We start from the raw sequence: 13,370 nt of genomic DNA on the forward strand, positions 1-13,370 counted from the left end.
AACTTGAGGGAAGAGGTGCTTAACAACCACACCAACTATGTTGGATTAGGAAAGTCAGTTTTATGTGCATATATATACCATTGGTGAGCAAACCAAAACTAAATCTAAAGTTATTGATTTGGTTTTGGATTGAGCAAAAAACTATAGTTTCAACACCGAGCTGCCCAAACTCTTAATGCAAGTTTACAACTGTTTGTTTAAATTGCTTTTCAGCTCTCAATAGGAATTAACTATCAAGAAAAGGAATCATATAGTTTATTTAAGTTAGCAATGCATGTGTTGTTCCAATTTCAATACTAAAATTAGAACTTTTCTCAACAGATCTATGTAAAAAAACAAACAAAAGAAGGGAAACCGGATAAGTTGCTAATTTTATAATTCCGGTTCAGGTTCACTGGTTCGGGTTACTTGGGTTCGGTCTGGGTTCAGGATCGAACTGTCTGAATGCTTAATTACATGTAAACGTTGAAAAAAAAAATCCAGGAGCACTGAAATGAAACTCGGTATGTCAAGTAACAGGAAGCTAGCACAGTCAATCATCGACTAATAGTATTACAGTAGAAAAATAACATAAACCAAAATAGCCTCAGAAGTGGCGCTCAGTATTGGCTGGATGAATTATTGGTTCCCCGGTAAAAGGATCGAACTTGTAGGGCTCACCAGTGTATGGATCGAATCTCATCTGAGGTCGGGACGCTTGCTGTCTGGAAACACCTCTAACGTCTGAGATCAAACTCGGATCCAATCTAGCATAAGATGAACTTGGTGCTGCTTGGGGTGGAGATAGATGTCGCTCCGCGGTTTGTATTGCTACCCTGCCATAAGATCTGGGGTGTGGTGGAGTTACCTCGAACCGAGAATTGCTTCCCTCCTCCAGTATTGTTCTTGGAATCGGGATGGTCTCAGACGCATATCGAGATCGGCTTCCTTCCTCCCGTATTGTTCTTGAAATCGGGATGCTCTCGGATTCATACGGAGATCGGCCTCTCTGTTCTGCTCTTCTCAACATTGCTCGACTAGATAAAGGATAATCCGGGTGTTGCGATGAATGGTAAAAGTTATGCCTGAAAATCAATCAAGCAATCAACCAGGTTAGTAGTATAGTTATGTAATGGCCAGATTCACTATGTGAAGTGTGCACATACATCACAATATAGAAAATATACCTAGCTGTATTGTCTACATGAGATGTAAAGGAACCAACAACGGGGGATGACAAATGATTCGAGAGGTTGAATGACTTGTATTCGCTTCTAGTAGCATCCTCAGCTCGCAACAAACTGACCAAGCTCTGATCCGGTCCCACTTTATCGACTAGGTGCTATGAAAGAAGTTGAATGGCTCAACAATAAGTAATGCAATAAGCTTAAAGCCAGTAGATTAGAGTTGAGTTACATACTTCAGAGATCACTGCAGCTAGGTATGCTGACTTATTTTGTGAAGCTGATCCTGATATCATAAACTACATAGAAGATTGAAGAAATTAACAGAAGAAACTTCTTGTCATAGTTATGCATATCGACTAGTAGCTTTTCTTGCAAGGAAAAACAAACATCAATTCTTATTGTACATGTGGCTGTTATAACCTGGTCAAGAACGGATATAGCAATAGGCTCGGGTAATTGCTTGAGAGTGCGTAAACTGTTGACATCAATCTGTTGAAAGAAAAGAAAATTATGAAACTGGTAGAAGATTTCTCATGCGAAATATAGAAGTAATAATACTGCAGGCCCCATATAGAAAATGCAACTTGTGTCGTATTATCTCTAATACACGAATCTTCACACAAAATCAGTGCAACCGAGATTTCTTCAAATCCTTCCCATTCTAATCTTCTATTGAGGGGAGTATTAATAAACAATAGAAAATGATGTGATCATTAAAAGATACTGCTGATATCATCATGATAAGTTCATTTATTTTGTGAAAACTCTGTGAAAACAAATTGAAAGAGGCCTGACCACAACATATTTTTACAAGGGTGTAGATCAAAGTGACCCGACCACAAGTCCACAACATATTTTTATGTTCATAATTCTGTATTCTATTTTCAATATGGATGCAGTAAAAAACTTAAGCGTGAAGGCAAACACAACACCAAAGGCAGACACAGTATTGTACATGTTTACTGATGAACACTAGGTCATGCTTGGTATAATGGAGTGGAATGGGAGTGGAATGGAATCAATGTAGGAAAGGAATCATAATTATCTTGCTTGGTTGGCACAACGAATTCAAACGGAATGGAATTGCTCTACCTTGATTGATTTCATTCATTGCATTACCAATCACCAAACAGTCATTAGAAACTTGAACTACTTACATCAAATCTGGTCGCAATTCCAAGTCGTAGGATTCGAAGCAACCGCTCTTTAACAGCTAAAGGCAACGCTATTACGGCATCCTCGTAGGGATCAGCAGGCTCCAATTCCTGTAGGACAGCGATGACATGTCATGGACCATGAAGAAGCGTGATTATACAAAAGATAATCCTAAAAAGTACCGGATTCTGTAAATTAAGTTCTTCAATAAGAGAGAGATTGAATTTCATATGCAACCGTCGTGCTTCTTTAGCGTTGAGGAACCCAATATGCCCAAGAAAATAATATGTAGATATGATATCACCAAGCAAGAAATCAAATATAGCCGAAACTGAAAGAAGTATTTTCAGAGCCTCAAATCTTAATTATGCCTTCTTTTTGACATTAACAATAATATGTAAATACGATATCACCAATTCATGTGTTGCACATGCTCTATTGTGCTGGTGAAATTGAGTGTCCCATGCTTTCTTTTGGTTGGTGCTATCTATTGCACACCACAATTAGCTACTATTTTTAGTATTTACTACAAATCGTGATCGTCAACATATTTAAATAATAATAATTGAGATGGAGATGTATTTACCCTCGAGATGTGGGAATTATGAACACTCGGTCTTAATATTTTAGATTGGTCAGGAATAGAAGTAATATTTTCTGGATACTCACGAACTCGCTTCTTGCTTTTCTCCATAGGCCTTGCAACTTCAACCTGTTTGCAGGCAAAAATTTCAGATATTATTCTCAAATGCATGTTAACATAATGAAAACCAAAAGTAGATTGTAGAGAGAGAACGAAATATTAATATCAGTAACCAGACTACACAGAAGCGTCTACGGTAAGTTTAACTACCTGGATTACATACTCTTGGCCTTCTCTAGGTCCTCCAACTGTTTTCCCGTTCAGTTCGTCGACGGCTCTCTCAAGATCCTGCATAAGAATTAATAGAGTTTTGAGGCTGGAACTGTTTAGAAGTCAGTGCTGGAGCCAAGAAAATGAACAAGATTTTATCAAAGAAGACATAACTTATAACCGGATACTAATCCGGGCATTGCCATGCAAGTCAAATAAAAATATTTGGAGAATATTAACTACCATATGGAGACAAAATAACTCAGCTGGATAGGTATATCCGTATATGCAATCGCCAAAATGACAAAATGTAAACCAACTTACCAATCTCTCAGTGAAATGAACAAACCCAACAGATGAGCTACCTTTTTTGGACACCACCACTCTCTCAACCTGAAAGAAAGCATCAGCAATTACATGATAAGTGGATGTAATAAATCAAAGAGAGGCGGAAATCAATGGTAAAATATGCAGAGACCTTCCCGTAGGGGTCAAATAATTGACTTAAATATTTCTCCTCAGCATCAGCAGGTAAATTTCTCACAAAGGCTACTTTCACCTGGAATATCGGAAAAGAAGATTAGCAATACAGCAATATCTCTGAAAGTTATTAAGCATATTATTCATAAGAATATTAATTATGGACCTTAGCAAGCTCTTTTGCATCAATTTCAGCGTCTTCTGCCCACTGGACAATTGGGTGCACACTTCCAAGACGAAACTCTGGTTGAGAGCCCACTCGTAGAGAGCGTGAAGCAGCCTGTGTTTAAAGATTTTGAAGTAGGTATTTTCAATTTCTGATAGAGAATGGATTCATTCATTTTTTTAGTCCTCTGCTTCAATTAGAACAATTGACTGCAGATTTGATGCAGAAGAATTATTAACAATGTTAAATTGCACAGGCAAATTTCAGTGTTGTTCAATTCAGTTGTTGAGAGTTGATTTCATGCTCGTTGGTTCTTTGGGTTTTCTTGCTAAAATTCTCCCACTTGATCAAAAGTAAGTAGGGAACCAACCAAGATGTTAGATTTGAGATAGACATGAGCTATGTAAAGAGGACCCAGGCTCTGCAATGAGAATTACAACTGGAAGCTTACATAATAATTCTTCTCTGACTAATCTGTTTGTGTGAGTAGGTGTTTGCTTTGTGTGATAGGTTACATAGATAGACAGATAACACATATGATTGAGTATTTGAAGAATTAGATGATCAAGCCAAGTTCAAAATTAACTAACCCTCAAAGTAAATGCTGGAATAGCCTATATACTCCCTCCGTCCCTGATTAAGAGTCACACTTTTCCATTTCGGTCCGTCCCCAATTAAGAGTCACACTTCATTTTTACCATAAATAGTAAGTAGGTCTGACATTCCACTAACTCAATTCACTCACATTTTATTATAAAACCAATATGAAAAAATGGGTCTCACATTCCACTAACTTTTTCAACCAACTTTTCTTTACATTTCTTAAAACCCGTGTCCGGTCAAAGTGTGACTCCTAATCGGGGATGGAGGGAGTATTATTTATTCATCCTAACTCAGTGAAGTCCCTGCCAAACTACTTATGTGTAAAGTGGGCCACATGGAAGTCATTCAATAATTATTATCCCCATACAATCATTAAAACTGCTGAATTTTTTGCCTAACAGGCATAAAACAACCTAAAGCACAAAATTCCAGGTCAAAGATATGAAATGGATTAGACATCATAGACATGGTTTAAGGTGATAAATATGAAAATTGAAGGATGAATATGGGATTCTAGAAGACCAAACAACATGCGGGTTCAGAAGAGCAGTAACTTAAATACAAGAGCAGAAACAACAGTTGATAATTCAAATATGCTACCTAAAGCACAAAATTCCAGGTCAAAGATATGAAATGGATTAGACATCATAGACATGGTTTAAGGTGATAAATATGAAAATTGAAGGATGAATATGGGATTCTAGAAGACCAAACAACATGCGGGTTCAGAAGAGCAGTAACTTTAATACAAGAGCAGAAACAACAGTTGATAATTCAAATATGCTACAAGACTCGAATTTCAGGTAGAGGAGAAAGGTATACAATTATGACACATCCATAAAGGATTTAGTTGACACAAGAAAGAAGAGAATGGACTAGGAAGTTGAAGATAAAGGATTCCTTTATCACCAATATAGAATGTTTGTACTGTAGCACTTGCATCAACCTTTAGTTTTATTTTGCACATTCAACAATAGAAGAACTGGTTGTGGTATGGTTCGAGTTTCAATTGATACCAATGTGCAATGGCACATTGTTGAGAACTGATAATCATCAGAGATCTCACGGTTTGAGATGGAAGTTTACTAAAAACACATGCATAATAACTTAACAGTTCTTCAGATTTCTTTTAAGACAAGTTCATCTTTTATCCTAGCCAATGGCCATTTTATGATTTTGGTCCAAAACATTATGTTTGATAGCTTCGGATCCCTGACATTATGAATTGTACATTTTTAGGCCTAAAAGTGACGATGTTGTTAAATTTGATGGTAAAATGTTATTTTGACTCAATAACTTAAAAAACTGCTATTAATCACTTATACACCAACTAAAGTCCATTTTTATCCTAAACAATATATGAGCATTTTACAATTTTGGTCAAGAACATTATGTTTGCTAGCTTTGGTCTAAACATTATGAATTGGTCCATTCTTTATGGCAAATGAAACCCAATATGTGTCACAACTTATCGGCTATGTCATTTTTTGGCAAAAAAAAAATGGACTAACTCAAAATGTTTGGACCCGAAACTAGCAATCATAATTTTATGGACCAAAATTGTAAAATGCTCATATGTTAAGGACAATATTAGAGTTTAGTCTAGTATTTAAGTTACTAATTGAGTCAAAATCGCTTTGACCATCAAATGTAACAGCACCGTCACTTAAGGACTAAAAATTGATCAATTCATAATGCTAATGATTCGAAGCTATCAAACATAATTTTCTTGACCAAAATCGTAAAATAACCATATCTTAAGGATAAAAATACATTTATTCTATTTTTAAATGGTATATTTGTTTTCCAGTTGTAAGAAATTAGGCTTGCAAAGAGTTCCAGTTTTATGAGTAGATAGAAAATATTTTAAGGATTGGTCAAATTTGGGAATTCAATTTTTAATATATTGCTTAAGTACTTATGAGGATTTCCTCTAACAAATGGGTCAAAAAATGATGCTGGAACTCAAAACCACCAACCTGAGCTTCTACCCTGTATAATTTAAGATGCAACAAGAAAGTCTTAATTTCTCACCACAAAACTAAAAACTATGACATTTCAAGACTTATAGATGGAAAACTAAATTAGAGAATGAAAAGAACTCACAGCATGAGAGGAAAACTTGACAAAGGCAAAACCACGGTTCCGCGGCTTTTGACCTGGTGCGTCTTTACTGATTGAAAGATCAACGGATTCAATATCTGGGAAAATCTGTAGCACATAAAAAGGAACTAATCAGCGAGACAGAATGGGAACTCTGTTGAAATTTATGGCAACTTTTGCTTGAAATCCCATAAAAGAAAAGAAAGGTACCTGCAGCACCATTCTCTTAAATTCATCAGCAGTCCAAGCTGAGATAAGGGAGAAAATTTAGTCTTCCACGCATAAAAGCAGACCAATGACATCAGAAGAACATATGGGTAGATTAAGCAAGTCCATAGTGAAGGGACCGGACATTATAACATATCATCCCGACTAACCAAATGGAGGTCTGTATGCATGTGTGTGAGAGACATTTTAGGACATGAAATAGGCACAATAATGACTTCAATCACTTGAGCTCCAGGGAAAGTTATGAAGCTGAAAATAGTCTTGAAGTACCAGTGTAGCACTTTTGCACATTATTTGCACACTATTTGCACATTATTTGCACAGATATTATAGTTCCCTAAGCAATGTTATCACCAAATAGAAGAAATTGCAACACATATCCTTACTGGATAAATGCAGCACCTGGTATTGTATCACATTAGGAGTGGAAATTTAATGTATCACAATAACACCAAGGTATCGAACCTTTGTTCAAATTTCCGAAGTATAGTGTTTCTTGCTCACTTGATGGAAGCACTCCTATCTTCTTCCCATCTAGCTGCATATCAAAACAAGAAATATTAATTAAAGAAAAAGGAAAGGAAAAAAATACATACAGTTAGCAGGGAGGGCATCTTTTATAAATGCATTGGCACCACCAAGCACCAGATGAGCAAGTTCAATAGTTTCAAAAAAATCAGAAGAATATTAATTGCCAAAAATGAGGATACTCAATAAGAAGAAAACATTCCTAAGAAGTTAAGTTAGTTCTCACCAAAATTCCAGTTTTTTCCTTCACAGCTCTTTCTGCGGATTCTTTCGTCGAGAATCTCACAAAGCAGAATCCCTGTGAATAAAAAATAAGAGCAATGGAAATGAGATTGTATTGCATCATTATACCTTCTCTTTCATATGTTCACGACAGTGAAGATGAAGAACAGCACAAAAAACTTTATCTTCCTACAATAATGTGCATGAGGTAGCATGTATTGACCTTCGAAAAGCCTTTCTGGTCCTTTATCATGCGAACTTCAACTATTTCACCGCAATCGGAAAATGCCTGAGAAAGCAATGTATCAGATTTCATCAATAAAGTGACGCATATATAAGCAACACAAGCGCATCTTCTTGAAACTTTCATATAAAAGGAATATATAGAAAATATCTGGCAATGCCCAGTTAGTGTCTACAAGCCGAGACTGAGTAACCCTTCAAAACACCAAATGTAATTTTATAGGAATTTGACTGCATGTGTATCGCAAATAGAACATACACAATTATAAGCCAAGAAGTATAACACAACTCCTCCACGGATGCCAGAATAAATCAACGGCCAACCCGAACAGGATTCTTTTGACCTAATGGAGAATAATTCCCACTATTAGGTTAATTAAATTCATCGCCCTCTTACCTTGTTTACTTACAATTGTTACATGGAATTTTTACTTTATATTAATACATCCAAATCTCTATACCAACCTCAAAATATGATTTATGAAGCTAATAGCTATCATAATCAACAGATGAACCTGTGCAATCCTGCTTTTAGTTATGGTTCAACATCTCTAGACCACCTATTTTATTGTCAGCCCTTTGTTTCACAGTATGGTTTCATTGAGTGGCAGACCTAGGGGGGGCCAAGCCACATAACACGAGAATGAAAAGTACAAAGAAAATGTCACCAAAAAAAATAATAAAAATACCACTTAAGGAATCGGACCCAGGGCATGGAAATGAAATGATTCTACGACCTCTCACAAGACCAGTTGTGCTAATACTAGGGTTCATAAATATAGAATACGTATTACATATACGTGGACGTTGAAATTGCTGGGGGCGGGGGGCACACTGGTGGTTTCATTAACCCAATATTTATCAACCAAACACATGTATGTCACAGAAACATAATTGGATCTGACCTCGCGAATTTTCTCTTCATTGATGGTCCGAGGCAACCCACCAACAAAAACCTCAATCCCTTTTGCTGCATTCACAAAATAGAAAAATCGTGAAGCCGCCAGAAAAGCATAGCAGCATTGAATTAAATTTGTAAAATCTCGGCATATATAGGTTAAACTAATAATGAACCTTGAGTAATGAGCTTACCATGATCGCTAGCGTGTTTCTCGGACAGCTGGCTCATCTGTAATTAGAAGTGATCAGAACACTTGCGCAAACCCAAAAAGAAAATGTAAAAGTGAATAATAATCAAAGGTGCCAAACTGTGCTCCGCCACCTTAAACTCCGATATGGCTTCCATAGCATAATATAAATCTTGCGCGGCGATAACTTATCAGGAAAGATTGGGACTTTACAGATTCCAAAGCTTAAGCAACAAAATTGCAATTTTTCCATTGGCCTACCAAAAGTTTTGATTGAATGCGCACTTTTGTGAACTAAATTTATTGTATGTGTGTTATTTTTTCTGTCTCTGACTTTAATAGCTTTATTATTATTCAAGTTATCAGTTATAGAATCTGAGAGGCATAAATCGCGAAGATAATTAGATGAGTATAGTGAAGAGAAGAAAAGGAGACTCGATGAAATCATGCAGGGAAAACGGCAACATATTCTATGAATATCGTTGAAGCAGCTAAACATGTCTCTTTGAGAGCAAATTGAGAACAGAAAATGCATTACCATTGCCTACAGATGTTTGCAAGATGTCACTGACCTTCTCAGGAGCCTAGGCCGTTGGAGAGACGTTGAGTGATTTGGGTAGGGCTCCTGGTTTTCTTCAACAACGTCTATTGATTGCCAGGATTGAATAAAGAAGATGACAATTTAGGGATTTGTCAAAGGTTGAGCTCAGCCCTAAAATGAGTTGATTGTCAGGTATAGATTATGAGGAGAAATTTTGGATAAAAAATTAAATTTGCTGACGTTTTTATAATTTAAGATTAAATGCATTTATAATATGGAATAGGGCATGCGAATTTTTAGGAATTATTGCATTTTTTATCTTCTTTTTCTTATTGTTTTTCTTACAAAGAAATTTCGTTTAATAATTAAAAACATATAGTACATATTTACTTTTAATGAAAATAAGAAAAGATAATTAAAGATGTGCAAAACATGAGAGGTTCCATCTTTTTCCATCATCATTTTATTTCTTATTTTTTATTAAGTATGATTGTTCAATTCATTAAAAATGATCATAAAATTGGTTACTTAAAAGAAATATACACTTATTTGATTGTGAAATACTATTACATGCATTAATTATATAATTAATTGATTATATATGTTGGGAGTAAAATAATGAAAAATTAAATGGAAAAAAGGGAAAATTACAAAAATCTCTTATTTTGAAAAATTTGTGTGTCTTAATTTTATATTTGAAAGATCACCGATTTTGTTGTTGTTTCAAATTTCTCGATTATGAATGTGTCAGTTACTTGAATTCGGTTTTTTTGTAAGTGGGCTGAGAAATTGGATTGATATTGTATTTGACAACTCATTTGTATGAATTTGATAATTGACTCAGCCTCGTTTCAAAGTTTGATGCCTTAATTAATAATTGGGGTAGGAATATATATGTAGGGTAAACAATAACTGAAATGATTTTGTATTAGGAATATATGATCATCATATTAGCCTTGCACTTTGTCAAATTGAAATAATGTTTATATGACATACTAGTATTTTAAGTCAAATATACCAGTACTATGTTTTCTAATTTAATACATAAAGATTATACTTGTATTCTACTCTCTTTGTTCCATGCTGGTAGAGTATCATTTTCTGCATTCATTCTGAAAAAATGATATAAATAGTTAAACTGGATAAAGTGTAAAGTGGAAAAATAATAATGTAGATAAGACTATTCTCTATATTATTTTCTCTCTTATTATATTATCTCTTCACTTTAACTCTTATATATGAGTTTATTCTCTCTTCACTTTAACTATTTATTACTCCCTCCGTCCCGCAAAATTCATCACCATTTGACCCGGCATGGATTTTAAGAAATATAATAGAAAATGAGTTGAAAAAGTTAGTGGCAAGTGGGTCCTACTTTATATATTAGTTTTAAAATAAAATGTGAGGGGGAATGAGTTAGTGGAATGTGGGGTCCACTACCAAAAATGGTAAAAGTGAAAGGTGATAAATTTTTAGGGACGACGCAAAAATAAAATAAGTGACAAATTTTTAGGGACGGAAGGAGTATCATGTTTTTGGTTGATAATGACTGGGTTAAATAAACCATACTATGAAACAAAAAGGCTGACAATAAAACATGTATGTCACAAAAACATAATCGGGACTGACCTGGCGAATTTTCTCCTAATCAATGGTCTGAGGCAACCCACCAACAAAAACCTCGATACTTTGTGTTGCATTGACGAAAATAAATAAGAAGCCGCTAGACAAACATAGCAGCAGTGAATTAAAACAGTCAAATCTTATTGTAAATATAAGGGGTAACTGCTTTTAAAATCATGAACTTTACACGAATTTCGGTTTTTCCCACGAACTTTAAAAAGTTCATATAATACCACGAACTTTGTCGGGCGTTGCGATTTTCCCATTCGACCCGACCCGGGGTTTTCCGGCAGAAATAGTGCTGACGGGGCATGCCGGAAATCTTATGTGGCAAACCGTCTAAAATATGTACAATTTCAAAGATTTCAACCTCTAAAACGACGTCGTTTCAGAGTTTCAACCTTTCAAATTTCATAAATTTTATAATTAAGAGATTTCAACCTAATTCTTCAGAATCAATCGCGATATTCAATCGCGATATTCAGAATTTGTATTCAATCCCGCTTTCACTTCAGAGATTTCAGAATCGCCCAAACAACGTTCCGATTTGTAGTTTAAATCCGTCATCCCTTGGCTTGTTCAACAACCTAGGGTTTGCGAATTCAGTAGCAGCGACGGGTTTGCGAATTCAGCAGCAGCGACGGGTTTGCGATTTCGAATGTGTATATCTGTCGATTTCAACAAGTTGCATTAGTATATGGCTTCAATTTAGGACCATATCATATACAAATTCAGTTTTCAATACAAATGGGGACCATATCATATACAAATTCAGTTTTCAATACTGTGGGGACCAACAATACAATAATGTAAACATAAACACTAAAATTCCCTCAATTGATGCCCCCTAGGGCAGAATCAGAAACGCAATAAACAAATATATATGCAAAATTGCATTTACCAAAGTTGAAGCAATAGTAAAAGACCAACTAATCTCACTCCATACCACACGAATTTGTAAACACAAATAATAGGAGGACAGAAAATCGCTCCTGCTGCTGTCTAATTTCAGTGAATGGGGGTGGGAGAGACTTACGGATTTGGCACCATGGAAATCGCTACTGCAGTTGTCTCCTGTGCTGCTGCTGCTCGTGCGACTCGACGGCGGCGAAGAGTCGTCGTTAGGCGGCAGTGTGAAGTTAGGCGTCTCTCTTTCTCTCAGAATTAGGCGGCGGCGTGAAATTGGGGACTGAAGAGGTAAAATTGGGTAAAACTATAATTTAGGTTAAGTTAAATTAATCTGTAAAAAAAATAAAAATTTAACATGTCATTGCCACATGTTATTGCCACGTAGAAAAATAATCCACGTGGCGACCTACTCTGCCGGAAAACCCGATATGGGAAATCGGCAACCAACTACAAAGTTCGTGGTATTATATGAACTTTTTAAAGTTCGTGGGAAAAACCGGAATTCGTGTAAAGTTCATGATTTTAAAAGCAGTTACCCCTAAATATAATGAACCTTGAGTAATGAGCTTATTATGTTCACCATAGTGTTGCTTGAAAAGCTTAGTCATTTGTAAAATTAGAAGTGATCAAAACACCCGTATGCAAATCCAAAAAGAAAATGTAATATTGAATAATCAAAGGTGATGAATAAATTGTGATATGCCACATTGAGCTCAGATATGGCTTCCCTATCATAAAATTGCCAAAATTTATTATAGAAACAACATCAATTGTCATTGAATGCATAAGATTCAAGAATACAACTCAAATAAATATAGGTAAAATAAAAAAGACATAACTATAATAGAACCAGCAAAGCCACTGATCCTTTGATATCTAGTGCACAAATTTACATCATATCCAACAGCGATAACTTTCCGTGCACATACAAATCCATTTTATGTACAAACAAATTCAGCATCACAAAACATCGTTCAAGATTGTGATAATTAAAATTAGCATACACTTAAACACAATATACCTTTGCAATTACGGACTCATTGTTGTAGAGCTCTAATGTGGAGTGGATTGAAAACCTTATAAAATTTTGCTACGTTGTCAGAAACTGGGAATTGGGGATTCTTTCAATTGAATATTTGAGTTGAATGTTGTAGTTCATGTAGAGAAACGAATAAAAATCATCCCTGCTTAATATAAATTTTTTCCAAGTTGCTGGGCAATGCTTGAAGTTGATTAACTAGGGTAGATATATAAATTAAATGATTATAATGAATAGAAAAAAATATTCCTTCAGTCTCATAAAATAAAGTGCACTTTTCACTTTCGTCAGTCCCACAAAAATACGTGCATTTCATTTTTTTAAAGTTATATCAATTTAATAATGTATGTCTCACTGTCCATTAACACTACTTTAACTATCATTCTCCTCATCTCTTTTACTTTACCATACCAATCTTATCAT

At 35.3% G+C, this 13,370-nt stretch overlaps 1 protein-coding gene across 3 annotated transcripts; it reads right to left on the bottom strand.

The window, feature by feature from the left end:
- Nucleotides 1–328: 328 nt before the first annotated feature.
- On the bottom strand, nt 329–9,564 carry LOC125205889 (uncharacterized). Of its 3 annotated transcripts, none has more exons than XM_089061184.1 (18): nt 9,408–9,564; nt 8,840–8,876; nt 8,653–8,717; nt 7,728–7,793; nt 7,509–7,580; nt 7,220–7,292; nt 6,737–6,774; nt 6,530–6,634; nt 3,821–3,934; nt 3,653–3,733; nt 3,499–3,567; nt 3,175–3,252; nt 2,908–3,033; nt 2,324–2,431; nt 1,587–1,655; nt 1,400–1,462; nt 1,167–1,321; nt 329–1,064 (listed from the first exon to the last, which is right to left on the bottom strand). In XM_089061184.1, the coding sequence occupies exons 2-18, from the start codon at nt 8,874–8,876 to the stop codon at nt 587–589; spliced, it is 1,797 nt and encodes a 598-aa protein (XP_088917310.1). In that variant the 5' UTR covers nt 9,408–9,564; the 3' UTR covers nt 329–586. The 3 variants fall into 3 exon arrangements, with proteins under 3 accessions (XP_088917310.1, XP_047961023.1, XP_088917311.1); XM_048105066.2 differs by having other exon boundaries at nt 9,374–9,564; XM_089061185.1 differs by lacking the exons at nt 7,728–7,793; nt 8,653–8,717; nt 8,840–8,876; nt 9,408–9,564 and having other exon boundaries at nt 7,220–7,368.
- Nucleotides 9,565–13,370: the final 3,806 nt, after the last annotated feature.

This window comes from Salvia hispanica, chromosome 6, assembly GCF_029641045.1.
Source record: "Salvia hispanica isolate PSC_SH4W2 chromosome 6, Shi_PSC_v1, whole genome shotgun sequence".
Classification (NCBI taxonomy): Eukaryota; Viridiplantae; Streptophyta; class Magnoliopsida; order Lamiales; family Lamiaceae; genus Salvia; species Salvia hispanica.